Consider the following 27,870-nt stretch of genomic DNA (forward strand, 5'->3'; position numbering starts at 1 on the left):
ATTATTTCAATGCAGGTTAAAACCTTTGGGACTTAACTCTATCCATGTCACTGCACTGAACAGACAGAAAAAGAAACAAAGTTTCTAACTTCATTGGCTTTTGGCAGAGAGCCCAGAACAGCCACAACAGAAGATAAGATACATTTGTAACAATTCAAATGTATCTAGATAAGCAATCAAGATAAGCAAATAAGTAATTGTAACAATATAAGATAACAGGTCCCTTGGGAAAAGTTAGACTCACAGCTTAAAGGGCAATTCACCGTCATTAGCAAAACTGTAATATCTGGTGGGGAAAAACACAGAAATCTGTTCAAGCTTTTATAACCTGTGAAATTTTGTAAAATTACCATGGTAATTAGGGTGTGTGGCGACAAAAATGGGCATGGTCAAAAAATTTTAGCCACGCTACACGCGCCAACTTTTTTGCCCCTCTTTTTATTTCGAAAATGTTGAGAGGTATGAAATAGCACTTTTATTATTTGTTTGCTACAAATGCTGTATATAAGAGCAAATTTATTAAAATTAAAGAACACATAATTTCCTGCGATTCAAAAAAACCACAGCAAAAAAAAGTCCAGCAGATAAAACCCCACGACTGTCTATAGAAGGCCATGGGGGGTGCATTTTCGACATTAAAGCAATTTTAATATTTGAAAAATTTAGAACAGTCGAACTTTGAAAGACTGACTGTAAATGTATGGGACAATGCAATTGTCATTTGCAAATAAGGTATTTTTTGTGATTGTGGTTCGAATAAGCTCAAATTGCACAAGAGATATAAAGCAATCAAAGTCAGAACAATCATTCTAATCACATATGTAGGACAATGTGGGTGTAAACTGACTGTTAGGTCTGTCTGAAATACATAAAACACACCTGGGCAAATTTGCTCCTGGGTGGGAATCAATAGCAACCAATCAGCATATTTCAACTGGCTGCAGGTAGAATAATTAAAGCAGTAAGCTGATTGGTTGCTGCTCAGTAGCAAATTTGCCCAGTGTTTTAAAATGAGCTACAGTGGGTCTTATTTTCTCAAAGCAATAGCTGCAAACATGTAATATATTTTATCATTATATCGCTGTAATAGCTTTCATCCACAAACTAGTGTGCACTCCAACTTGCATGAGATAAATCTGTAATCTGACTAAAATTAGTTAAAAGAGCTAGGTTCGCTGGACAGCAGTGTCACGATCTTCAAACCTAAAAAGAAAAAGCAATCCCAATAGTGTAGTAAGCCTATACCAGGACGTACTATTATTGTATGCGAAACTACTCAAAAACGCCTTGTCATTATCGTGCCCGTAGGTGTTTGTAGCTTTATCAGGACTTGCGTCTGGTTTTTGCCTAAAGGGAAAAAACTACAATAGTGCAATAAAGTTGGTCTAGTATATGGACGGTGAATTACCGTCCGCGCTTACCCCTCAGTAATGTGATAGGTGCGAATCTGATGGTTGCCAATCAGATGTCTCAGAATGGCCTTCTCCTCAGCGCCGTGTCTGCTCGAACGTTCTGGGACTCGAAGCGGCTCCTCTGATTCTAAGAAGTGCCTGCAGTGAAGTTGTGATCCTCTTATGGAAAGCACCACGGTAGTGCAGTTGGCGCGTCCGCCGATACCATCCGATCCGATCCTTCAGAGTTTGCCTTCCTCTGCGGTATGCTTGTTCCGGTATGCTGGATCTAGGAGGGATGTCGGTTGTGTCTAAGTTTAGAGATTGCTTCTAGCTAGAGGGGTAATTATTTTGTGCAGAGAGTCTGATGGTTTACGAATTTGCACTAATTATCTTTTGCGATAATAGGAGAAGTAAAGCTAATCAGACTAGGCAGACCAAAAAGGAATTAATGTCCAGCTAGTTGTTAGAGCATGGGTTACATGTGACTCAAAACACTTCAGGCTAGGGCCTTCGCTACATGGAAGATTTCCCAGGTGGAGTAGTTCAACTACAACTCTCACGCTACTTTGCTACACCAAATAGAAATAATTGGCGCCAGGAGATTCTTGTGATAAACAAAATGAATAACTGTTTATTTGTACAAGACAGATGAGCCCAGGGTTTACTTACAGAGGTACAAGTCATACACAATGCCACACAGCAGACTGAAACAGGTTACAGCACACAGCAGAGACGGTGACTCCCATCAGGCAAGGTAGTCCATTTTCTTCTGCAATATACCTCAGAGTGGTCCGGCTCCCACCCTGTGGAGTTATCAGGGAGAACACCTTTCTAATCCTGACACCCTATCCACTGTGGCCCCTTCACTCTACGAAATTCAAAAGCCTTGGGAAGCTACTCCCTACTAAAATCCTTGATGGAGCGCCAACTGTTCTTACTATCTGTCCTCTCTACCTAGACAGTCTATGACATAACTAACCCTGTTTAGCTAACCTGCTCCCCGACTGCTAACCCTGCTCCCTGACTTAGAAACTAGAGGACCCGTTCCCTCTAGGCACATGGCTTTCTGGGCCTTGCTACACCCAGGCTTCCCTTGGGCACACCCAGCTGGATCAGCATCCAGAGACCAAAGAGGAAGATCCACCCCCTCTCTCTCACTATACCAGAGTGTGACAGGTTGTGGTTACAGCGCCTCCTGGCCCATAGCATTGGAAATGCAAATACTTAAACTATTTACTCCTGTTCATGAAACTCCTCAGTGATTTATCCTTAAATCTTTACATTTTACAATAGGGGATACGTTATTCACTAAATATTTTAAGGAACAGTAACACCAAAAACTGAAAGTTTCTTAAAAAAGTGACAATATAATGTACTCTTGTGCTGCACTGGTAAAACTGGTGTGTTTGCTTCAGAAACACAACTAGAGTTTATATAAAGAAGTTTCTCTGCCGCCATGGGGGCAGCCATTCAAACCTTAAAAAGGAGAAAAGGCACAGGATACACAACAGATAACAGATAAGCTCTTTACCATACAATGGGATGCTTCAGAACTTATCTGTTATAGACTATGTGTCCTGAGCTTGAATGGCTGCCCCATGGCTACACAGCAGCTTATTTATATAAACTATAATTGTTTTTCTGATGCAAACACACCAGCTTTGCCAGTGGAGGTATTGTATTTTCTTTAAAACACTTTCATTTTTGTTGTTACTGTTCCTTTAACTGTGATGCTGTTTTGCTACATGCATTTTTATATTAATGCATTACCTTTGCCACTAGATGGCAAGTGTTCCCCACTGTTCTCTGCAGGTGACAGGTGTGCCCTGGAAGGCAGATAATGACAGAGCGAGTAAATGGAGGAATTCCCTACTGATAAACACGTCATCTCCTCATCTGCTAAGTAAGGAAAGTGAAAGATCCTGCTAGTTCCCAGTTATTCTCCCACCAGTCCTATTGTAATCGTCAGAAAAATATCCTGCCCTTGCATAAATGCATTTTCTCTTCATTTGGGGCTCCAGGTATAAAAGAATAAAGATGGAAAGCATTGGGAACAACTGCAGCCCAGAAGCACAGAGGAACCATCTGAGAGACCAGGTAAGGGAGACACATATGTAATAGGGAGGTTGTGTGTTGTGTGGTGGATGCTGTGCAAATATGAATGTGCAGGATTTGCTGTTCATGGAATATGGCTTAGATGTTTGTGTATATGCTGCATGAGATCTGTGCACACTCACTAACATTGCACTCACTGATCTTTCACAGGTGTACAGAACCTTAATCCAGAAGCCATGGCAATTCCTATCAGACTGGCCGCCATGATGGTCCTGCTGGTGACAGTGACAGCACATCCACACAGAAGGCACTGCCACATGTCCAGATACAGATCCCTGTCCCCCAGTGATATAAGGGCCGTCAGACTTCTGCACAATGAACATGTGAGTGTGATTCACAGATACAAGGGGGTTGTGAGAACTGATCTAGTCTAATTTAACTGTTAGTAATGTGCTACCAACCTGACAAATATTGTAGTGAAAAGCACACTTTATGGGAAGGTAATGGAGATATAGTTGCAGAGATAGAGATACAAACAGATCAATACATAATGGATAAGAAATAAATTCTGCATCATTTTGATATAGGAGATATCTAAGTGCTACTCAGGGGTCATTTATATGAGTGATTATAACTGTCATTGCCCATCTGTACATACAAGACATTTCATTGTCTGTTCTCCTGTAGGAGAAAAGTCCTTTCAGCGATGGGATAAAATGTCAGAAGAAAATGTTTCGCCATAAGCCGTCTGTGTGTGACCTGAAGGTAAGGAAATGTAGTTCCCACACTGGTAATGTAAAGCTCATCTCAGTCTTTCTCATAACTATAAATAAGGGACATTGCCTTCTACCTGTCACTCTTTAGAGGATTTTTTTTATATAATGACAAGCATTTCCCTTGTACCTACCTATCACATTAAGCCTCCTAAGTACCCAGCTCTTGCTTATTTTTGGTGTATCTCTAATATCTACATTTAAGTGACATTTTATCCTGTTTCTCAGGCAAGTGACAGACATATTCTGACTCTGGAGAGAGTGACGTTGGCTGTAGATGTGCTGACAAACATGACCGAATCTCCACTGAGTGAATTTGTTTCCCAACCGCTTGAGTTTTTCCGGAGCCTGGAAGATGATCTGAAGCACTGTGTAAGTTCAAATGGTCAATATGATCAGTAACCGTCCCCATAGGCAATTGTTTTCTATCCCACAAGCCTGTCAGACAATGAGATGGATGTACAGTGTCAATGCTCTGTATTACGCACACTCATTATAATCTGCTAGAACCTGGGCCCATGCATGGAATACTGTCTCTACTGATGTAAAATGCAGGTATTCAATGTAACTGTCTCCTACTGACATATTAACCCATCATTTTCTTACAATGTTTATTTTCCATTCCAGAGAAAGTCTCCATTTTACAGTGATTCTCCCTCCCAACAGCTCATGCCGTGGCTGAACCATCTCAAGCATTTCAGAGAAAGGGTGAGGATACTCTAGATGAGCAGAGGATTAGGGGTAGGGAGGGGAACAGACAGTTAGAGATTCCGACACTGTATCTAGGGGGCACTTATAGAAACTAGGGTTGCTGTATAGGTGCCATTAGTATATTACAGAATATGAAATCTCTGGACACTATGGAAGCACATACTGTCCATATTTCCTAAAGTTCAATCTCTGGACTAATATATTTGCTTTTCTCTTTAGGTTTCCGCTCAGTGTGTCGGGGATGCCGTGTTGCTCAGCTTAATCCAGCTGCTAATTGAAGATGTGATGTGTTGGGCTAATAAGGAATAATGCCAGGAGGAGAGTCGGAAGAATCAATATGGAGAGATGGTCCCACAAGCTTTCCCTGCTCCACAAGCCTGCTATACAGATCATTTACTCCTGTTCCAGACTGAGTCACATAGAATATGGGCAGTGCCCAGCTTCCCACACTTCTATCTGCCTTGATTGTAACCATTGGGCTGACAAATGGACCTGCATTTGTTTAATTAGAGGCTGCATATTTCTCTATATTTAATGTAAGAGATAAGAAGATACCAAGTATAATAATTGTACTCATATTTATTTGTATTTATATTAATGTGTTAAATACAGTGTAAACATAATATTCTTTTAATTTATAAATGTATTGTATTCTAACTCCCAGGTGGAGATATTGCTATAAGTATTATTTGTTTTTTGGTTTTGGAAATATGACTGTAACTATTTATTTATTATGTTATTTAGTCAAAATAAAGTGTAATTTTTCACCTTCTGAAGCAGCTTTGGGAGGGGGGGTCGCCGACCCTGTAAACTGTTCTAAATGGATACGTTTAGTTAATACAACCCCTTTAATTCTTTCCATGCCACTTCATGTGAAGTACAGTGTTGAGCAGAGTATGGGAGATAAAAGGTGATGTAAACTGCCTGTTTTTCTCATTAAATAGCATTTTTATTTTTTGTTTGCTACAAATACTGTATATAAGAGCAAATTTATTAAAATTAAAGAACACATCATTTGCTGTGATTAAGGAGGACCATGCAGGTGACGGGGGGGGGTTGGAGGCCTGTGCTGGTGACGGATGGGGGTCAGAGGCCCATGCAGGTGACGGAGGGGGGTCGGGGACCGAAGGGGTGTGGGCCCTAGATGTGGCAGCCCCGGTAGGCCTGCCCCTTCCCAGTCCAATACGGGTTCAGTCTGTCGAACAGGTTAAAAGATATTGGCTACCGATAAGATCTCTGGATGTTTTGTCTATCTGATGATATCAGTGAGAGATTGTCACTACTATATGTGAGAAAAAACTTTATTCACTATAATGGTGATGCTGTTTTGCTACATGCATATAGTAAAACCTCAATTTTACACTCCCTAATTTTAAGTTTCCTCTCATTTTACATTGTTTTGTGATCCCACCTATATATTAGGCATAATACATTTCCCTGATTTTACATTTTCACAGATTTTACACCATTTTTTCTGGTCCCCTGAAAAACTTTAAAGGAATTGTTCAGTGTAAAAATAAAAACTGGGTAAACAGAAAGCCTGAGCAAAAAAAAAAAATTGTTTTCAATATAGTTAGTCAAAAATGTAATGTATAAAGGCTGGAGTGACTAGATGTGTAACATAATAGCCAGAACACTACTTCCTGCTTTCTAGCTTCCTTGGCTTCCACTGACTGGTTACCAGGCAGTTACCAATCAGTGACTTGAGGGGGGGGGGGCACATGGTTCATATCTGTTGCTTTTGAATCTGAGCTGAATGCTGAGGATCAATTGCAAACTCACTGAACAGTTATGTCCCATGTGGCCCCCCTTAAAGTCAATAACTGACTCAGAGTTAGAGAGCTGAAAAGCAGGAAGTAGTATTCTGGCTATTATGTTAGACATCCAGTCACTCCAGCCTTTATACATTACATTTTGGCTAACTAACTATATTAGAAACATTTTTAATTTTGCACAGCCTATCTATCTGCCCAGTTTTTATTTTAACACTGAACTTTTGCTATAACCGCCAAGCACATACGGCATACCTGCTGGCGGTTCAGGGCTCAGGCTGCCAAGCACGTACCCCATATGTTTTCAGCAGCTGAGCCCTTCTCTCTGCATCAGCGTCTTTTGCTGCCTCCGTAGAGAGTCAGGATGCGATTGTCGCAGATCCAACTTCAAAGTAGCAGATGCGCCATGCATACATTTATACACAGATTTTAGTAAAGATTTTTTTTTTTTTAGCACACTTGCTCCCTTTTGCACACTTATTTACATGTATTTACATACTCAGACAACTTTTAGAAGTGCACAATCTATGCATATTGGGCATTAAACTGTTCAGTAGACCCTTGGCATCCATATTTATGATGTTTTACAATTGTATGTAAGAAATTAGGTGTGATAAATGCGGCCAATTGCAAAATTTTTAGGCTATTTTCAGAAATGTCATAAAAACTTCTGCATTTAGCGTAGCTTTGCAGTATGGTAGTTTGGAGTAGAAAGACATAATTACCTATTTTTGAATGTGTACAAAAATATATGGTTTTGGGCAGCGCCGGATTTCTTCTCGGGTCGCCCCTAGGCCGCGCGGTCCGACAAGGCGACCGCGCAGTCCTAGCGCCCGCCTTCCCAGCGCGCCAGCGGAAAAACGCCGGCGCAGCTGGTGTAGTTCAACGGGGAAGCAAAGATCCCCATAATGCGGCTGGGCGGCATGCCGCCCCTATTTTTTGCCGCCCTAGGCCCGGGCCTATGCGGCCTTGCAGCAAATCCGGGCCTGGTTTTGGGGGGTCTTTGTGCTGTGTGGTGGTCTTGTGGCACATAATAAACTGCCAGGAGCCTTTGTTAACAGAAAGGGAATCGCACTATTTTCATTTGGGGTTCGCACATGCCAGCTGCTTTGGTATATCTATGTATATTGGGCATCAAACTGTTCAGTAGACCCGTAGCGTCAATATTTAGGGTGTTTTCCAATTTTAAGTAAGAAATTGGGTGTGATAAATGTGGCATATTGCAATATTTTTAGGCGATTTTCAGAAATGTAAAAACTGTTGCCTGTACTTTCCGAAAATATATGGTTTTCTGGGGTGAACGTAACTTTTTCTACCTTTGCCCCCCAAAAACTATGTAAATGTGTTGATTTTGCAGTACCTGAAATGACAGACCATATGGGGGTCTTCATTTTGGGGCCCCTATATGCCACATGTTTAGGTAAACCTATACATATTAGGCATAAAACTATTCAGAGGACAACAGGCTTTCATATTTGGGGTGATTTGTCTTGATAACCATAAGTATGTGGGAAATATGATGCTGCCGGAAATTTTGAGGTGATTTTTGGAAATGTCACCAAAATCACCAAATTTAGGGAAGGTCGGCTTGGTGCTTTGGAGTAGAAAGACATGTATACCCAATTTGGATTTGGGGGAATGTGTATTTTCCGAAAATATATGGTTTTCTGGGATGAACGTACTTTTTTCTACCTTTGCCCCCCCCCCCCCCAAACTATGTAAATGTGTTGATTTTGCAGTACCTGAAATGACAGACCATATGGGGAGAGTCTTCATTTTAGGGCCCCTAAATGCCATGTGCTTAGGTACACCTATACATATTAGGCAAAAAACTGTTCAGAGGACCCCAGGCTTTCATATTTGGGGTGATTTATCTTGATACCTAATAGTATGTGGGAAATACGATGCTGCAGGGTGGAAGTTTTGAGGTGATTTTTGGAAATGTCACCAAAATCACCAAATTTAGGGAAGGTCGGCTTGGTGCTTTGGAGTAGAAAGACATGTATACCCAATTTGGATTTGGGGGAATGTGTACTTTCCGAAAATATATGGTTTTCTTGGGTGAACGATCTTTTTTCTAGCTTTGCCCCCAAAAATTATGTAAATTATGTTGATTTTGCAGAATCTGGAATAACAGAACTGATAGCACAAATGGGGTGTCTACACTATATACCACATGCTTAGGTAAATCTATACATATTGGGCATCAAACTGTTCAGCGGACTCATGGCAATCATATATATGGTGTTTTTCATTGGTACCTAATGATGTGTGGGAGATATGATGCTGTAGATTGGAAGCTTTGAGGTTATTTTTCAAAAAATTCACAATTTTCTATAAAACATTATAACTTTAGGAAACAATTGCAACTTGGTAGTTTGGAGTACATAGATATATTTACCCATATATTTGGTATTGCCGCATTCACAAGACATAGACCTTTCCAAATAGGCTGTGTTCTCGTACATAAAATAAATTATGTTTCTGATATATGTGATTGTTCTTTGTGAAACATGATTTTTTTTCATTTTATTAGAAACTTAGAAGTCTATATTTTTTACAGAAGTAGAATTACACCAAAATGCTTGCATATTTTGAAAGCTCAGGTTGTCCTGAAAAAATATATATATATAAAATATATTGTTTTCCTGGGTAAACTAAAAGAAAGGCCCTTAAAGTGAAAGAGTACAAAATGTCTAAAAACTTCTTGGCATTTAGGACAAAACGACTGGCAGGAAAAGGGTTAATCAGGGGGTTCTCCTGTATTTTTATTTATTCATTAACTTTGCCGCTAGATGGCAGTGTTCCCCACTGATAATCTCTGCAGGTGACAGGTGTGTCCTGGAAGGCAGATAATAACAGAGTGTGTAACTGGAGGAATTCCCTACCTATAACCACGTCATCTCCTCATCTGCTAAGTAAGGAAAGTGAAAGATCCTGCTAGTTCCCAGTTATTGTCTCACCAGTCCTATTGTAATCATCAGAGTCAGACGTACAGAAAAATATCCTGCCCTTGCACAAATGCATTTTCCCTTCATTTGGGGCTCTGGGTATAAAAGAATAAAGATGGAAAGCACTGGTACAAACTGCAGCCCAGAAGCACAGAGGAACCATCTGAGAGACCAGGTAAGGGAGCCACATATGTTATAGGGAGGCTGTGTGTTGTGTGGTGGATGCTGTGCAACTATGAATGTGCAGGATTTGCTGTTCATGAAAAATGGCTTGGGTGTTTGTGTATATTCTGCATGAGATCTGTGCACACTCACTAACATTGCACTCACTGACCTGTCACAGGTGTGTGGAGTCTTTGCTGATTACCGAACTTTAATCCAGAAGCCATGGCAATTCCTATCAGACTGGCCGCCATGATGGTCCTGCTGGTGACAGTGACAGCACATCCACACAGAAGGCACTGCCACATGTCCAGATACAGATCCCTGTCCCCCAGTGATATAAGGGCCGTCAGACTTCTGCACAATGAACATGTGAGTGTGATACAGAGAAAAAGGGGATTGTGGGAACTGATCTAGTCTAATTTAACTGTTAGTAATGTGCTACCAACCTGATCAAATATTGTAGTGAAAATCCCATTTTATGGAAAGACAATGGACATATAGTTGCAGAGATAGAGATACAAACAGATCAATCATTAAAATACATAATGGATAAGATCCTTTCCTTCTGTTGAATAAAATTTTGCATCATTTTGATATAGGAGATATTTAAGTGCCACTCAGGGGTCATTTATATGAGTGATTATAACTGTCATTGCCCATCTGTACATACAAGACATTTCATTGTCTGTTCTTCTGTAGGAGAAAAGTCCTTTCAGCGATGGGATAAAATGTCAGAAGAAAATGTTTCGCCATAAGCCGTCTGTGTGTGACCTGAAGGTAAGGAAATGTAATTCCCACACTGATACTGTAAAGCCCATCTCAGTCTTTCACATGACAATAAATAAGGGACATTGCCTTCTACCTGTCACTCTTTAGGAGATTTTTTTTATAGAATGACAAGCATTCCCCTTGTACCTACCTATCACATTAAGCCTAAGTACCCAGCTCTTGCTTATTCTTGGTGTATCTCTAATATCTACATTAAAGTGACATTTTATCCTGTTTCTCAGGCAAGTGACAAACAGATTCTGACTCTAGAGAGAGTGACGTTGGCTGTAGATGTGCTGACAAACATGACCGAGTCTTCACTGAGTGAATTTGTTTCCCAACCGCTTGAGTTTTTCCGGAGCCTGGAAGATGATCTGAAGCACTGTGTAAGTTCAAATGGTCAATATGATCAGTAACCGTCCCCACAGGCAATTGTTTTCTATCCCACAAGCCTGTCGGACGAAATGGATGTACAGGTTCAATGCTCTGTATTACGCACACTCATTATAATCTGCTAGAAACTGGGGCTCATGCATGTAATACTGTCTCTACTTATGTAAAATGCAGGTATTCAATGTAACTGTCTCCTACAAATATATCAACCCTTCATTTTCTTACAATGTCTATTTTCCATTCCAGAGAAAGTCTCCATTGTACAGTGATTCTCCCTCCCAAACGTTGATGCCTTGGCTGAACCATCTCAAGCATTTCAGAGAAAGGGTGAGGATACTCTAGATGAGCAGAGGATTAGGGGTAGGGAGGGGAACAGACAGGTAAAAATTCCCACACTGTATCTAGGGGGCAGTATAGACAGCTGGGCTTACTGTATAGGTGCTATTTGACGTGTAGCTGGATTTATATTAAAGAATGTGAACTCTCTGGACAAAATGAAAGCACATGGAAAAATAGTCAGAAATGAGTTGAAGATATTAGGAATCAGTTAGAATTCTGTCAATATTTCCTAAAATCAGATTTCTGGACCAATATATTTGCCTTTCTCTGTAGGTTTCTGTTCAGTGTGTCCAGGATGCCGTGTTGCTCAGCCTAATCCAGCTGCTAATTGAAGATGTAATGTGTTGGGCTAATAAGGAATAATGCCTCCTTTAGTCAGGAGCAGAGTCAATACAATCCATACGGAGAGATTATCCCACAAGCTTTCCCTGCTCCAGAAGCCTGCACGTACATATCAGAACCCATACACTCCTGCTCCAGACTGGCAGTCATTCACAATAATCCTCACATAGAGTGTGGGCAGAGCCCAGCTTCTTACACCTCTACCTGCTATGATTGTGGGATTTGGACTGAATCAACCTACACTTATTAAATGAGAAGCTGCTTGTTTCAAGGCATTCTCTATATTTAATATAACTGACAAGAATATTATAAATATGATTATTTTAATCTTATTTATTTATATTAATTTATTATATTTATATAATCATTTATATTTATATTTGGTAATACACTGTATTTAACTCCCAGGAGAAAATTCTAGTATGATATGTTGTTTTTATAAATATTACCTATTTATTCTTTGCTATTTTGTCAAAATAAAATGATATTAAACTGATCATGGCTCTGTGCAATATGTAGCTATTCACTTTAGTGTAGTAGTAAGTAATCTTGAAATTCTAACTGTACTAACATCATCTAACATCATAGAGTAGAAGAACCATGACTAGGGCCAATGAATGCATCAAGTGATATAAGCTAACCAAATGGAGTGGCAAACCGGCAACAAAGTTTGAGGAGTTTATGAAATAGGAAAAGGCCAAAACACACATTTGATTCTCCTGGGACCTCAACAAATGTTTTGAAGTCAATAAGGAATATTGTTTTTTGCCTTTAGTATTTGCAGGGTTGAAGTTGATGGATATTGGGTTCTTTTAGCCTTGGCTCCTATTATCCTAGGTGGGGTTAAGACTTTCCATGACACTTTGGGGCCGATTCACTAAGCTCGAGTGAAGGATTCGATGAAAAAAATTCGAATTTCGAAGTATTTTTTGGGTACTTCGACCATCGAATTGGTTAAATTCGTTCGAATTCGAACGAAATCGAACGATTCGAAGTAAAAATCGTTCGACTATTCGACCATTCGATAGTCGAAGTACTTTCCCTTTAAAAAAAACTTCGACCCCCTACTTCGGCAGCTAAAAGCTACCGAAGTCAATGTTAGCCTATAGGGAAGGTCCCCATAGGCTTGCTCACCTTTTTTTGATCGAAGGATTTTCCTTCGATCGTTGGATTAAAATCGTTCGAATCGTTCGAAAAATCCTTCGATCGATCGAACGCAGGATTAGCGCTAAATCGTTCGACTTCGATATTCGAAGTCGAACGATTTTAGTTCCCAGTCGAATATCGAGGGTTAATTAACCCTCGATATTCGACTATTGATGAATCGGCCCCTTTATGTTTTTAACTATTATGCATACCTCCCAACATTTTGAAAAAAAAGAGGGATAAAAAGATATGTTGTGGTCCCAACCCCTAATTAACATGTTCATTTTACAAAATTTGGTAGGTTATGAAAGTTTGAACATATTTCTGTGGGGTTTTTTTCAGTTACTACAGTTTTGCTAATGAAGGTGAATTGCCCTTTAAGCTGTGAGTCTAACTTTTCCCAAGGGACCTCATTATTTAAATTGGTTCAATTACTTATTTGCTAATCTCAGAATTGTTACAAAGTATCTTAGTTGCACCTGGTGGCTGTTCTGGGGTCTTTGCCAAAAGCCAATTAAGTTTTTTTCTTTTTTTGGCTGTTCAGTGCAAACTTTTCAGTACAAACGTGGGACTGCGGGTTGAGCTGTCCTGCTGAAAATGCAACAGTTGGGAGACATGATTATGTGATGCATGAACCATGCCAGTGTATTTAGTTTGCAGGGATCAGTGGCCACTATGCATCTTAAAGTGAGACCTGCAGTCTCCAGATACCACATTTTCTTTATTCCCTATGAATATGTGGTTTCAGATATAAGGCATTCATATTTAGGGGTCATTTACTAAAGTGGGACGAGGTACAAACTGCTAAAACAAGTGAAGTTTTTGTTACTTGCGCACAATGCCTTTCCCCTTGCCTTTTTGCACCATCAGCTATCAGGTGTAAATCTTAGCTGGTGACTATGAATGGCACTCGGGTAGGAGCTACATTTGCTCACCATGGGTGGAACATGTGTAACAAGTGCTTCTGTGGCTCAAGGCAAATCTGGAAACATCCTTAATGCCTTCCTGAGACAGATATTAAGGGGGTTATTTATTAAAGGTCAAATTTAGTGATGGGGAATTTATTCGCCAGGCACGAATTTGCTGTGAATTTCCACGTTTCGGCAACGGTGAATAAATTCATAAATCCATACACTGCTGCTCCAAACTGGCGTCTTTAATGTAAAACCATTTTGCTATTTCCATTTTGGTATTTCCTTCTAAAGCACATTTTAATGCCCAGTATGCGTAGATTTACCTAAGTTTGTGACCTGTAGGGACCCCAAAATGGAAATTGTGCATATGACTTTTCTTGGCCGCCAATTTAGCTTCTGCAAACACAACACCTTGACTGTGTATTGTGTGTCATAACATAGCACAACCCCATCATATTATGTATTACCCAAGATTATTTCATATACATCATTCTCTCACTATTCCTTAATGTGCTGCTGTTTAATATCTTCATTTTCTCTTTTAGTTTCCCCTGCTTTCTTCTTCTCTCTTTTTTGTTAAAACACTCTCTGATGCCTCCACCTTATTTATCTGCTTAACACCTCTATCTCTTCTCTATTTCTCTCTTTTTATTTTCTATATATTTAGCTATATTGTATTTTACCTCTGTATTTTATTTGCATGCAGAAGTGGAGAGGAGCAAAAGAAAGTTCCGGGATTCAAAACTTTTGCATCCCCACTGAGTGGATTCTATTTCACAAAAATAAAGAAGTGAAGGGATGGCATCCCTGTGCATCCCTCCCCAATTCCAGCACTGTCTATAGATCCTCTCTCCTATGTCAAAAAAAACTATAAGCAATCTAATAAGAAATTAGTTTTTCTAAGCATAAAAAACCAAGACTCTATGACACACTGTATCTTAATGTAATGTGATAATACTCCATGGATCAATCCCTTCTTTTAAAAATAGGTAATGACTATAACAAGTGTACAGAGTTCCCCTACACAAGCAAATAGCTTCTCATATACAGCACAAGAGTGTCTTAGAATACAGAAAATGTTATTAGTGACCTATAAAACTACATCTGTTGTTATTTTATACATATTAATATTATGATTTCTGCCACTAGATGGGGCTGTTGACTGCTAAATGCGTTTTACAGGTAACAGGTGTATAGAAGGAGAGCACGACTAAAGGAATTTCCCTCATTGTCAACATAACGTCACCTTCTTACCTGGAAACTGAAAGTTCCTTGGCACTTCCCTTACTGATTATGCATAGAGTAAAGAAAGTGATCCTGCACTTGCCCAAATGCATTTTCTTTTTATTTGGAGATTCACATATAAAAGAATAAAGATGGAAAGCATTGGGACAAACTGCAGCCCTGAAGCACAGAGGAACTGTCTGAGAGACCAGGTAAGGGAGCCACATATGTAACAGTGAGACTGTGTAATTTTGCATTGAATGCAATTTTGATATGCTGGAACCACTGTGTCATTATGGAAGGAAATACCAGACAATAGTTTATACTGTGTGCCTATTACAAAAAATCTGTGTTTAAATAGGGATGCACGGAATCCAGGATCTGGTTTGTGATTCGGCCAATTCTGGGCCTTTTTCAGCAGGATTTGGCCAAATCCAAGAACCTGGCAGAGTCAAATCCAAACCCTACAAACTGAATACAAATTGTCTATTTGTGCAAGAATGTCACATGTACCACACTGATTTTGGCCCCCAGCAAGGTTTGGGATTCAGCAGAATCCTGTGAAAAGGATTTGGCACAAATAAATTCAGATTTTCGCCATTTCGGAGTGCTGCATGGTGTGCGTGAATTCTTCTGTGAAATCCAAAAAAAAAAGGATTTGGTGCATCTATAGTTTATAACTGAACATTTGTTTGTGTTTATGCCAGCGTCTGTTTGTATATCCATGTGCTATACTGAATAATAATATGATCTGTCACAGGTGTGTGGAGTCTTTGCTGAATACAGAAACTTAATCAAGAAGCCATGGCAATTCCTATCAGACTGGCCGCCATGGTGGTCCTGCTGGTGACAGTGACAGCTAGGGATGTAGCGAACGTCGGAAAAAAAGTTCGCGAACATATTCGCGAACTTGCGCAAAAACGCGAGCGGTTCGCGAACGGTTCGCGAACCCCATAGACTTCAATGGGAAGGCGAACTTTAACATCTAGAAAAGACATTTCTGGCCAGAAAAATGATTTTAAAGTTGTTTAAAGGGTGCAACGACCTGGACAGTGGCATGCCAGAGGGGGATCAAGGGCAAAAATGTATCTGAAAAATCTGCCTGTGTGTGCTTGGAAGAGATAGTGTAGGGGGAGAGCTGTTAGTGATTTCAGGGACAGATGATAGTAAGTTTGCTGGCTAGTAATCTGCTTGATACTGCTCTGTATTGGAGGGACAGAAGTCTGCAGGGATTTGAGGGACATTTTAGCTTAGGTAGCTTTGCTGGCTAGTAATCTGCTGTTCTCTTTAAACAACTGCCATACGTTGACCTTGTAGGCATTGTTTGCCCAGTTTTTTTGGACGCAGCCACTGAAGCACAGTTGCCAGAAAAAATATGCCATATAAATGCTGAAAATAGTCATTTTTCGCCATACGTTGACCTTGTAGACATTGTTTGCCCAGTTTTTTTGGTCGCAGCCACTGAAGCACAGTTGACAGAAAAATTATGCCATATAAATGCTGAAAATATAAATTTTTTTGGTTGCAGCCACTGAAGCACAGAGGCCAGAAAAATTATGCCATATAAATGCAGAAAATATGCATTTTTTTGGTCGCAGCCACTGAAGCACAGTTGCCAGAAAAAATATGCCATATAAATGCTGAAAATAGTCATTTTTTGCCATATACGTTGAGTCAACGTATGGCAAAAAATGACTATTTTCAGCATTTATATGGCATATTTTTTCTGGCCTCTGTGCTTCAGTGGCTGCGGCCAAAAAAACTGGGCAAACAATGCCTACAAGGTCAACGTCGTTGACCTTGTAGGCATTGTTTGCCCAGTTTTTTGGCCGCAGCCACTGAAGCACAGAGGCCAGAAAAAATATGCCATATAAATGCTGAAAATAGTCATTTTTTTGGTCGCAGCCACTGAAGCACAGTTGCCAGAAAAATTATGCCATATAAATGCTGAAAATATAAATTTTTTTGGTTGCAGCCACTGAAGCACAGAGGCCAGAAAAATTATGCCATATAAATGCAGAAAATATGCATTTTTTTGGTTGCAGCCACTGAAGCACAGAGGCCAGAAAAATTATGCCATATAAATGCAGAAAATATGCATTTTTTTGGATGCAGCCACTGAAGCACAGTTGCCAGAAAAAATATGCCATATAAATGCTGAAAATAGTCATTTTTTGCCATACGTTGACCTTGTAGACATTGTTTGCCCAGTTTTTTTGGTTGCAGCCACTGAAGCACAGAGGCCAGAAAAAATTAAACAGTAGGGTTTGCACCCTAGTTTGTAACGGTGCGGAGGAGGAGGAGGACGCTAAAGGACAGCTGTGTGTGGAGTCATGAGGCTTGAAGAGAAGGACAGCTGCATAGAAGTCAGAACAAGTCTTCCGGCGTGCAGTAACCCTCCGAGATCCACCCCTCATTCATTTTAATAAAGGTCAGGTAATCGACACTTTTGTGACCTAGGCGAGTTCTCTTCTCAGTTACAATCCCTCCTGCTGCACTGAAGGTCCTTTCTGAGAGCACACTTGAGGCTGGGCAAGACAAGAGGTTCATGGCAAATTGTGACAGCTCTGGCCACAGATCAAGCCTGCGCACCCAGTAGTCCAGGGTTCATCGCTCCTCAGAGTGTCGATATCTGCAGTTAATGCCAGGTAGTCCGCTACCTGCCGGTCGAGGCGTTCTTTGAGGGTGGATCCAGAAGGGTTGTGGCGCTGCCTTGGACAGAAAAAACATTTGCATGTCTGACGTTACAGACTGGCCAAAGGGCTTTGTCCTTGCAGGTGTGCTCGTGGCAGGATTACTGGCACCTCTGCCCCTGGAATGTTGATGAGTTCCTGAAGTGACATTTACCCTTAAAAGCATTGTACAACATGTTTTGCAGGCTGGTTTGTAAATGCCGATCTTTTCGGACTTGTGGTATGTTGGTAACATTTCTGACACTTTATGCTTGTACCGAGGTCTAGTAGCGTTGCGACCCAGTACAGGTCCTTCTCCTTAAGCCTCTTGATACGGGGGTCCTTCAACAGGCATGACAGCATGAAAGACCCCATTCTCACAAGGTTGGATGCAGAGCTATCCATCTCCGCTTCCTCATTATCAAGGACTGCATTTATCCACGTCTCCTCCCCCCAGCCACGTACAAGACCAGGGTCCCAAAAGGTCACCCCTAGCCCCCTGGGAAGCCTGCTCCTGTTGGTCCTCCTCCTCCTCCTCCACAAAGCCACCTTCCTCCTCTGACTCCACTTCTGGCACCTCTCCCTGCGTTGCAGCAGGTGCCTGGGTTCGTTCTGGTGATTCCGACCAGAAATCGTGCGCTTCCAGCTCCTCGTCACGCTGGTCTACAGCCTCATCTGTCACTCGTCGCACGGCACGCTCCAGGAAGAAAAGCGAAGGGTATTAGGTCGCTGATGGTGCCTTCGGTGCGACTGACCATATTTGTCACCTCTTCAAAAGGTTCGCATGAGCCTGCAGGCATCGCGCATAAGCACCCAGTAACGGGGGAAAAAAATCCCCAGCTGTGCAGATCCAGTCCTACCACCCAGTTCAAAAAGGTACTCGTTGACGGCCCTTTGTTGTTGCAGCAGACGTTCCAACATAAGGAGCGTTGAATTCCAGCGAGTCTGGCTGTCAGAAATCAAACGCCCTGACTGGCATGTTGTAGCGCTGCTGAATGTCAGCAAGGCGTGCCATGGCTGTGTAGGAACGTCTGAAATGGGCCGACACCTTTCTGGACTGGGTGAGAACGTCCTGGAATCCTGGGTACTTGGAGACAAAACGTTGGACTATTAAATTTAACACATGTGCCATGCAGGGCACATGTGTTAAATTGCCTAGTCTCAACGCTGCCAACAGATTTGCTTCCATGTCACACACCACTTTTCCGATCTGCAGTTGGTGTGGGGTCAGCCACCGATCGGCCTGTGACTGCAGAGATGACAGGAGTACAGATCCGTATGGTTTTTGCTTTCCAGGCACGTCATCCCCAAGACAGCGTGACAACGGCGTACCTGGCACGTCGAATAGCCTAGGGGAGCTGGGGGTGCACAGGTGTGGAGGAGGAGAAGGAGACCCAGCAGCAGAGTAAGAAGAAGAAGAAGACGAGGTAGAGAGCGATGGAGGAGTAGAGTGGTGGCAGAACCGCGTGCAATCCGTGGCGGTGACACCAACTCCACTGTGTTGTTGAGCTACCCATTCCCTGCTTCCCAGCCATTACCAAGTTCACCCAGTGGGCAGTGTAGGTGACATACCTGCCCTGACCATGCTTGGAGGACCATGCGTCAGTAGTCATATGGACCTTTGCCCAACACTAAGTGACAGAGATGCGGTAACTTGGCTCTGCACATGTTGGTACAGTGTGGTATTCCCTTTTTAGAAAAAAAATTGCGGCTGGGTACCTTCCACTGCGGTGTCCCAATTGCTACAAATTTGCGGAAGGCCTCAGAGTCCACCAGCTGGTATGGTAAAAGCTGGCGGGCTAAGAGTGCAGACAAGCCAGCTGTCAGACGCCGGGCAAGGGGTGACAGTCAGACATTGGCTTCTTACGCTCAAACCATGGCCTTCACAGAAACTTGGCTGGTGGCAGATGACTGGGAATGGGAACAGGTGGTCAAGGTGGAAGGCGGAGTGGAGGGTGGTTCAGACGGGTCAAGGAGAGCAGAGGTAGAGCAGTAAGATGCTGGACCAGAAGGAGTGTGGCTTTTAGTTTGCCTGTTGCCTTTGAGGTGTTGCTCCCAAAGTGCTTTGTGCTTGCCGCTCATGTGCCTTCGCATAGAAGTTGTACCTATGTGGCTGTTGGGCTTACCAAGGCTCAGTTTCTGACTGCACTCATTGCAAATACAATGCTTTTGTCAGAGGCACACACATTAAAAAAATCCCACACTGCTGACTTTTTGGAAGTGTGCGATCTGGCGGTAACAGTAGAAGTTGGCGGAGTTGCGGTATTGGCGGCAATGGCGGGTGCGTTGGCCGCTGAACACAGGTGCCGATACATGTTGTTGCCCTGCTGATCCCTGCGGGCTGTCCTCCCTGCTTCTTCTAAGTCTTATTCTCCTACTGCCTCTCTGACTCTCCGTCTCTCCATCTGAACTACCCTCCTCTTGCTCTCTTCTACTAGGCACCCACAAAACATCAATCTCCTCATCATCATTCTCCTCAGATGCATCAATTTCTTCTGACACATCACAGAAGGAAGCAGCAGCGGGACCTCCTCCTCATCACTCATTATGTCCATCTCTATCGTGTTCTCTGCCAGAATTAAATCTGGTTGTAAGGTCCTCATCTCCTTCATCTTCTTCTGGCAATAATGGTTGCGCATTACTCAGTTCAAGAAACTCATTGGAAAATAACTCCTCTGACCCCAGTGAAGAAGGGGCACCGGTGGTGGAGGAAGTGTTACGTGGGGTGGCCATAGCAGTGGAGGATGAGGAGGATGTTGTGGTAAAGTTAGAAACGGTAGAGGATGGGGTGTGCTGTGTAAGCCAGTCAACTACCTCTTCAGCATTTTGGGAGTTCAGGGTCATTGGCTTTTTAAAACTGGGCAATTTGCTAGGGCCACAGGATTGCATAGCAGCACGGCCCCTAGCACGGCCTCTGCGTCGCGGCCTGCCTTTGCCTGGCATTATTTTTAAAAAAACAACAACAACAACAAAAAACTCAGTTGGTTTTTCTGGAAAACGATAATACACACAGCTAGATGGCGGGTTGAAGAAAACACTGTGCAAATAATGCCTACAAAGTCAACGTATACACTACTACAGCGGTGGATACGGATTACGTAAAATATATGAATGCTGCTTGAAAAAAAGTAACTCAAGTGGTTTTCTAGAGACGATAATATTTCAATATTTAGACAAAATGTGAACAAGCTCACACAGCTCGATGGCGGGTTGAAGAAAACACTGTGCAAATAATGCCTACAAGGCCAACGTATACACTACTACAGCGGGATACGGATTACGTAAAATATATATGAATGCTGCTTGAAAAAAAATGACTCCGGTGTTTTTCTGGAGACGGTAATATATGGATATTTAGACAGAATGGGAACAAGGTCACACAGCTCGATGGCGGGTTGAAGAAAACAGTGTGCAAATAATGCCTACAAGGCCAACGTATACACTACTACAGCGGTGGATACGGATTACGTAAAATATATGAATGCTGCTTGAAAAAAGTGACTCCGGGTGTTTTTTCTGGAGACGGTAATATTATGGATATTTAGACAGAATGGGAACAAGGTCACACAGCTCGATGGCGGGTTGAAGAAAACAGTGTGCAAATAATGCCTACAAGGTCAACGTATACACTACTACAGCGGTGGATACGGATTACGTAAAATATATGAATGCTGCTTGAAAAAAAGTAACTCAAGTGGTTTTTCTAGAGACGATAATATTATCAATATTTAGACAAAATGTGAACAAGCTCACACAGCTCGATGGCGGGTTGAAGAAAACACTGTGCAAATAATGCCTACAAGGCCAACGTATACACTACTACAGCGGTGGATACGGATTACGTAAAATATATGAATGCTGCTTGAAAAAAGTGACTCCGGTGTTTTTTCTGGAGACGGTAATATTATGGATATTTAGACAGAATGGGAACAAGGTCACACAGCTCGATGGCGGGTTGAAGAAAACAGTGTGCAAATAATGCCTACAAGGCCAACGTATACACTACTACAGCGGTGGATACGGATTACGTAAAATATATGAATGCTGCTTGAAAAAAGTGACTCCGGTGTTTTTTCTGGAGACGGTAATATTATGGATATTTAGACAGAATGGGAACAAGGTCACACAGCTCGATGGCGGGTTGAAGAAAACAGTGTGCAAATAATGCCTACAAGGCCAACGTATACACTACTACAGCGGTGGATACGGATTACGTAAAATATATGAATGCTGCTTGAAAAAAGTGACTCCGGTGTTTTTTCTGGAGACGGTAATATTATGGATATTTAGACAGAATGGGAACAAGGTCACACAGCTCGATGGCGGGTTGAAGAAAACAGTGTGCAAATAATGCCTACAAGGCCAACGTATACACTACTACAGCGGTGGATACGGATTACGTAAAATATATTATGGCTGCTTGAAAAAAGTGACTCCGGTTGTTTTTTCTGGAGACGGTAATATTATGGATATTTAGACAGAATGTGAACAAGGTCACACAGCTCGATGGCGGGTTGAAGAAAACAGTGTGCAAATAATGCCTACAGGGCAAATAATGCCTAAAAGGTCAACTTATACACTACTACAGCGGTAGTAAAATAAAAAAAAGTAAAATAAAAAAAAATGAATATTAAAAAAAAAAAATTAAAGTTGGTGCTGCTGAACTACTAGGAGCAGCAGATTAGCACACCAGTCCCACTCCCAACACTGCTAGACTAATAGCACTGGGCTCTTATAGTAGTAGTAGTAGTAGTAGTAGTAAAACAACAAAAAAATAAATAAAAGCAGTCCTTACAAGGACTACTGTTATTGCAGCAGTCAGCAGATGAGATCAGAAGCAGGACAGCTGCCCACTGCAGCTACATACAGAGCACTGCAGTAGAAGGTAGATTACTAGCCAGCAAAGCTACCTAAGCTTAAATGTCCCTCAAACCCCTGCAGACTTCTGTCCCTCCAATAACAGAGCAGTATCAAAACGATTACTAGCCAGCAAACTTTCAACTGTCCCTGAAATCACTAACAGGCAGCAGCTCTCTCCCTACACTATCTCTTCAGCACACACAGGCAGAGTGAAAAAACGCTGCAGGGCTTCGGTTTTTATAGGGAAGGGGAGTGGTCCAGGGGAGAGCTTCCTGATTGGCTGCCATGTACCTGCTGGTCTGGGGTGAGAGGGCAAAAAAAAGCGCCAACAATGGCGAACCCAAAATGGCGAACGTCGCGCGACGTTCGCGAACTTCCGGCGAGCGCGAACACCCGATGTTCGCGCGAACAAGTTCGCCGGCGAACAGTTCGCGACATCTCTAGTGACAGCACATCCACACAGAAGGCACTGCCACATGTCCAGATACAGATCCCTGTCCCCCAGTGATATAAGGGCAGTCAGACTTCTGCACAATGAACATGTGAGTGTGATATAACATGCATAAAACACATGCCTGTCTTATATGTAGCTACAGGAAACATCTTGTTATAATGTGCAGAAACCCACAGCATTGCATTAGAAAATGTATATACAGCCCCCATCCTTCCTCCTTTGTTGTGTCTGTTTTGTTAGCATTATGCAGTGGAATTATCTGAGCACTGGTAATATGATTATCTACCTCACATGACCAAACCTGTAGTACATCCCATCTCCATATTTTCCCTGTCTAGCTCAATAAATTAAAAACATAGATTATTGTAAGTTTGTTTGGCACAAAGACTATTCATCGCACTCATTTTGAACAACTGAACCTTTAAGTAATTTGGACTAAGTATGTACCGGTAACAGCTTTGCACACTGTTTAGGAGATATTGTAGCCTATTCCAAATGTTCCCCAGGTTGTTTAGGTTAGTTGTGTGATAGCTTCCCAGTGGGTCATTGTGTGACAGTCACCTTTTATTCTTGATTGTCCATTGGCCTTGAGTTTTGGATCATTATCCTTCTCTAAAATAAACTTTTATCCAAGCTTTATTTGTTTGTACTTTAGCAGGTTGATACATTGAAATAACAAGCAGGCATTGTAATATTCGTTATCTCCCCCAAACACAGGCATCCTCACAGTGGTCAAGTTTGCCTTGTGATTTGATCCCCTAATGCAATGGAAGCCATAAATTAGTCAAATATCACATTAAAGTAGTAGTAGACAAATGAGTGATGGGCTGTGCATGAAAGAACTATATTAGACTATATTCAGGATATTACTGTATAGATGTGGAAACTAGAAAGCTATACCCTCCTACTAAAGAGAATAAAAAACCTATAAGCTCAAATTTGTACCAGTAAGTAAATAATAATTATCTCATGATATGAGCAGAATCAGTAAAAAAATCTCCTTAGCCCTAAAATGACATATCCCGCACATACAGAGCTTTCATAAAACCTTATTTGCATAAAATAAGTAAGGTCAGTAATACAACATTTTAATGTAATTTATTCTTTCTCTCAATACATTCAAGTTCAGTTATAAAGTATATTATATATATATTCTTCTGCAGGAGAAAAGCCCTTTCAGTGATGGGATCAAATGTTACAGGAAAATGCTTCGTCAAAAGCCGTCTGTGTGTGACTTGCAGGTAAGAAAATGGTGTTTCTTTTTTAATGTGATTTCTCTTTAAAATGTAGGATTCCTTTTCATGAAAGCATTACACTACTTTTCCATAGTTTTACAAGCACCTTGTGTTTTTTTCTCAGTGCATCACTTTGGTGTCAGTCTTACTAACAAGTTTTGCTATTTTATTATGAAGCCATAGTGCTAAACTTCCTCTTCTAATATATCTGCAATTAAATCTCATCCTCAGGAAAGTGACAGACTGATTCTGACTCTGGAGAGAGTGAGTCTGGCTGTAGATGTTCTGCAAAACGTGACTGAGTCTCCACTGACCACACTTGTATCCCAGCCACTTACAATGTTCCTTAGTCTGGAAGATGATCTGAAGTTCTGTGTAAGTTCAAAGGTTCATTGTAGTCGTTTGCTAAATTGTATATAGATAGAAAGAGAGAGAGGGAGAGAGAGAGAGAGAGAGAGAGAGAGAGAGAGAGAATGATAAACAGATAGAGCTGAGGTCAGAACATACTTCTCCAGTTTATTATTTGGGTATACATCCCCTTGAATTGCAGTAATTTATTACAGTAATTTCTTACAATGTCTCTTACCTTTACAGAGGAAGTCTCCGAAGTACAGTGACCCTCCCTCCCCAAAGCTGATGCCGTGGCTGAATCACCTCAAGAATTTCAGAGAAAGGGTGAGAATTTACTGCTGAGTTGAGGGTTGGGGTCGCTAGACACTGTAACGCAGCTGATACCACTATAACCTACCACTAGAAGTAGTAGAAGTTTGTTCTTTACTTTACTTGATCACCGCACCTTTAACTGAAATGAAGAAAAGTCTCATTAACAAAGAATGTGAATAGATTAAAATGTGTGGATGTTACATTATCCAATATGGGGCAAATAGGCATTATCTGTTATCCAAAATACCAGCATAAAACATATCAATTCCATAAACAGTAGTAAAATATTAAATATCATTGTCCTCTCTGTAGGTTCCAACTGAATGTGTCCAGGATGCCGTGTTTCTCAGCCTTATCCAGCTCCGAATTGAAGATGTAATGTGTTGGGCTAATAGTGAATAACCATCTGCTGCAACCAGGACCTGATCCAGGAAAACAAATGAAAAAAGAAATTCTGCTGTGTCAAAGCTTCCCCTACTTGTCCTGACAGATCTGCCAGGCCTCACATAATCCATGCACAAGAGGAACCAAATTAACCCCTTCTCCAAATTGATAATCACGAAGGACAATTCTCAGACAAAGTGTATCTCACTTAAGGTTATACTAACTAGAATCAGTACTTCAGCTGCATGCTGGCTCTACCTCAGCAATATTTCTGGCCAACCTATAACAAAGCAGTACTTCTCCTATAAACTACCCAGTCACGCTTGATGTGTGTACCTTCATAGACTGAGGAACATGGACTGAGAATGAATTGGAACAGTACACAACTGAAATCTCAGTTACCTTGAAACTTCCTGCAGTTATTAAAAAGAATTTTTTTTTTCCAAGCTGATTATGGCAGTGCATCATGCCTGATGTATAAAATGATATGTATAGCAACCACCCTGCAACAAAAGTTGAACTGCCAATCTCCTGTCATACCTTACAAGACATCTCCCATCATGCTCTGACCTGTGAATATTCAAAATGGTGGTGCTGCCCACTAGGCATTCACAAAATTTGACAGGAAGAAAGCTTACAAAGGGAAGCAGAGACAATGATAGTCACAAATTTGAATGCACAGAAGTCCTGTAAAATGGAAATATGTAAATATGAACTGCAAACTTTATTTTGATGGACTATAGTGTTCTTTAAGGTTTTTAACCCTACTTTTTATGCAAACAATGTTTTTATGCTATAATAATATTTATATAAATATAGTATTTTATGTATTTATTATTCCCAGGAGGAAATATTGCTAATATTTTATATATGCATTATGGATTGTTAGTTGTATGCTTTGTTTGTTTACATATTTTTTACAGTAAATAATTATTATAAAGTTTTGTTTGCAAACTTGTTTACAGAAAATAACCCCTTTTGTTAAGATTATTGCTCTGTAGTAATTCTTTGTGTAACCGTATGTTATCTTACAATGAAAGCTATACCAATACCATCTAACATCACAATACATTATAAATGTAAATCCCATCAATAACAGAACAGTGCTTTCTAATAAGGAGCTGCATGCTAATGCTCAAATGTGTTAGAAGCTGTGTGGGAAGGCCATAAAAGCCCAGGCCTATGGGGCAGGATTTTAGGGGCGGCATACCACCCAGCTCTACCACATTAGTTCTGAAGCACTGGGGAAATGCAGGAGATTTGATCATTTTTTACATTTCCCAAACATCAATCTTCAGTTTTCTCGACCTGAAGAAGAAAATTTGCACATGTCCACGTATCAAGTGGAGGGTGAGGGGGTGGGAGCAGTGGTGGACTTAGGGGTGCAGATGAGGAAATCCGGCCCAGTTTGTAATCCCTTTATATTATTAGTGAGAGAGAGAGAGAGAGAGAGAGAGAGAGAGAGAGAGAGAGAGAGAGAGAGAGAGAGAGAGAGAGAGAGAGAGGGCAGATAGTAGTTGAATGCTTTAAGTGCCCCCAAATCAAAGAAACCTGCAGCAAACAACCAGATGGTTGAAGTGAGTTACAGAGGGCACTACCTTATTTATTAGCAGGGTATGGAGAGCACAAGCTCCTCTTCCTCAGATGTACCGTACTTGCTATTTCTCTACCAGAACATTCCGTACAGCTTTACAAGGCTGAACTTAGATTTTCCATGAAACCTTGAGTAAAAAATGTATAAAAATAAACATTATGTAAGTACAGATCACACTAAACACATATGGGGCAAATTCACTAAGCGCGGAAGCGCCGAACGCTAGCGTTACTTCGCTAGCTTTTGGCATTTTCGTTACTGCGCAAATTCACTAACGAACGCTGGCGTAGATTCGCTAGTGTTACTTCCCACCCTTACGCCTGGCGAATTATCGCTACGGACGTAACTACGCAAATTCACTAAAGCGCAGTGTACTAAACGCTGCCTTTTACGCTAGACTTCCTTTGCCACCTCAGACCAGGCGAAGCGCAATAGAGTAGATAGGGATTGCTTCAAAAAAAGTCAAAAATTTTTCTAAATCCCAAAAAACGCTGGCGTGTTTTCTACATTATGGGTGATAGGCTGAAAAAGATCGAAAAAATTTTTTTCTCTCCCCTCCTTCCCCCCTACATTTCCTGACTCATGGCAACTTACCTATACAGTGGGCACATGTGTAGGGCAAAATAAAATTTTTATTTGATGTTTTGATGGTTTTCTAGGCATTTGTAGTGCTGATACGTATTCCTCCATTGAAATTTGAATTTGGCACGTATGCAAATTAACCATCGCTAGCGTAACTTCTAGAGGCTCTTGTTCTCGTATTAAGGAGAACTGGGAACCTACACAGGCATTTGCATTTTCCCAAGGCAGCAGCAAAAGGCATGAGTATAAGGAAAGAGCAAGAGAGTAGAGTAGAAGAACTACTAAGAGGGTAAAGGAATGCATCAAGGGATATGGGAAAGTCAACTAAGCAAAGAGCAAAAGCAGGGAGAAAAGTTTCAGGGATTTACAGTATGAAATCGAATGGAACTATTTGGGTTAAACTTGATGGACATTTTTTTTATCCTCAAGTACTCTTATGCTGTGCAGGTTTCGCTCTTCCCATGTCACTTCCTGTAGAG

At 41.2% G+C, this 27,870-nt stretch overlaps 3 protein-coding genes across 3 annotated transcripts; all 3 read left to right on the forward strand.

Annotated features, from left to right (window-relative positions):
• The first annotated feature begins 3,685 nt into the window (after window positions 1–3,685).
• LOC108699541 (interferon lambda-3) lies at window positions 3,686–5,242 on the forward strand. Its single transcript, XM_018231636.2, has 5 exons — window positions 3,686–3,832; window positions 4,137–4,214; window positions 4,451–4,594; window positions 4,850–4,930; window positions 5,153–5,242. The coding sequence occupies exons 1-5, from the start codon at window positions 3,686–3,688 to the stop codon at window positions 5,240–5,242; spliced, it is 540 nt and encodes a 179-aa protein (XP_018087125.1).
• A 4,801-nt stretch (window positions 5,243–10,043) lies between these two features.
• Window positions 10,044–11,776, forward strand: LOC121396840 (interferon lambda-3-like). Its single transcript, XM_041572217.1, has 5 exons — window positions 10,044–10,190; window positions 10,521–10,598; window positions 10,832–10,975; window positions 11,229–11,309; window positions 11,595–11,776. The coding sequence occupies exons 1-5, from the start codon at window positions 10,044–10,046 to the stop codon at window positions 11,682–11,684; spliced, it is 540 nt and encodes a 179-aa protein (XP_041428151.1). The 3' UTR covers window positions 11,685–11,776.
• Window positions 11,777–15,099: 3,323 nt separating this feature from the next.
• Window positions 15,100–25,233, forward strand: LOC108699542 (interferon lambda-3). Its single transcript, XM_041573924.1, has 6 exons — window positions 15,100–15,159; window positions 22,908–23,021; window positions 24,097–24,174; window positions 24,400–24,543; window positions 24,763–24,843; window positions 25,144–25,233. Exons 1-6 carry the CDS (start codon window positions 15,100–15,102, stop codon window positions 25,231–25,233), a joined length of 567 nt encoding a protein of 188 aa, XP_041429858.1.
• Window positions 25,234–27,870: the final 2,637 nt, after the last annotated feature.

Source organism: Xenopus laevis, chromosome 8L (assembly GCF_017654675.1).
Source record: "Xenopus laevis strain J_2021 chromosome 8L, Xenopus_laevis_v10.1, whole genome shotgun sequence".
NCBI classification, from domain to species: domain Eukaryota; kingdom Metazoa; phylum Chordata; class Amphibia; order Anura; family Pipidae; genus Xenopus; species Xenopus laevis.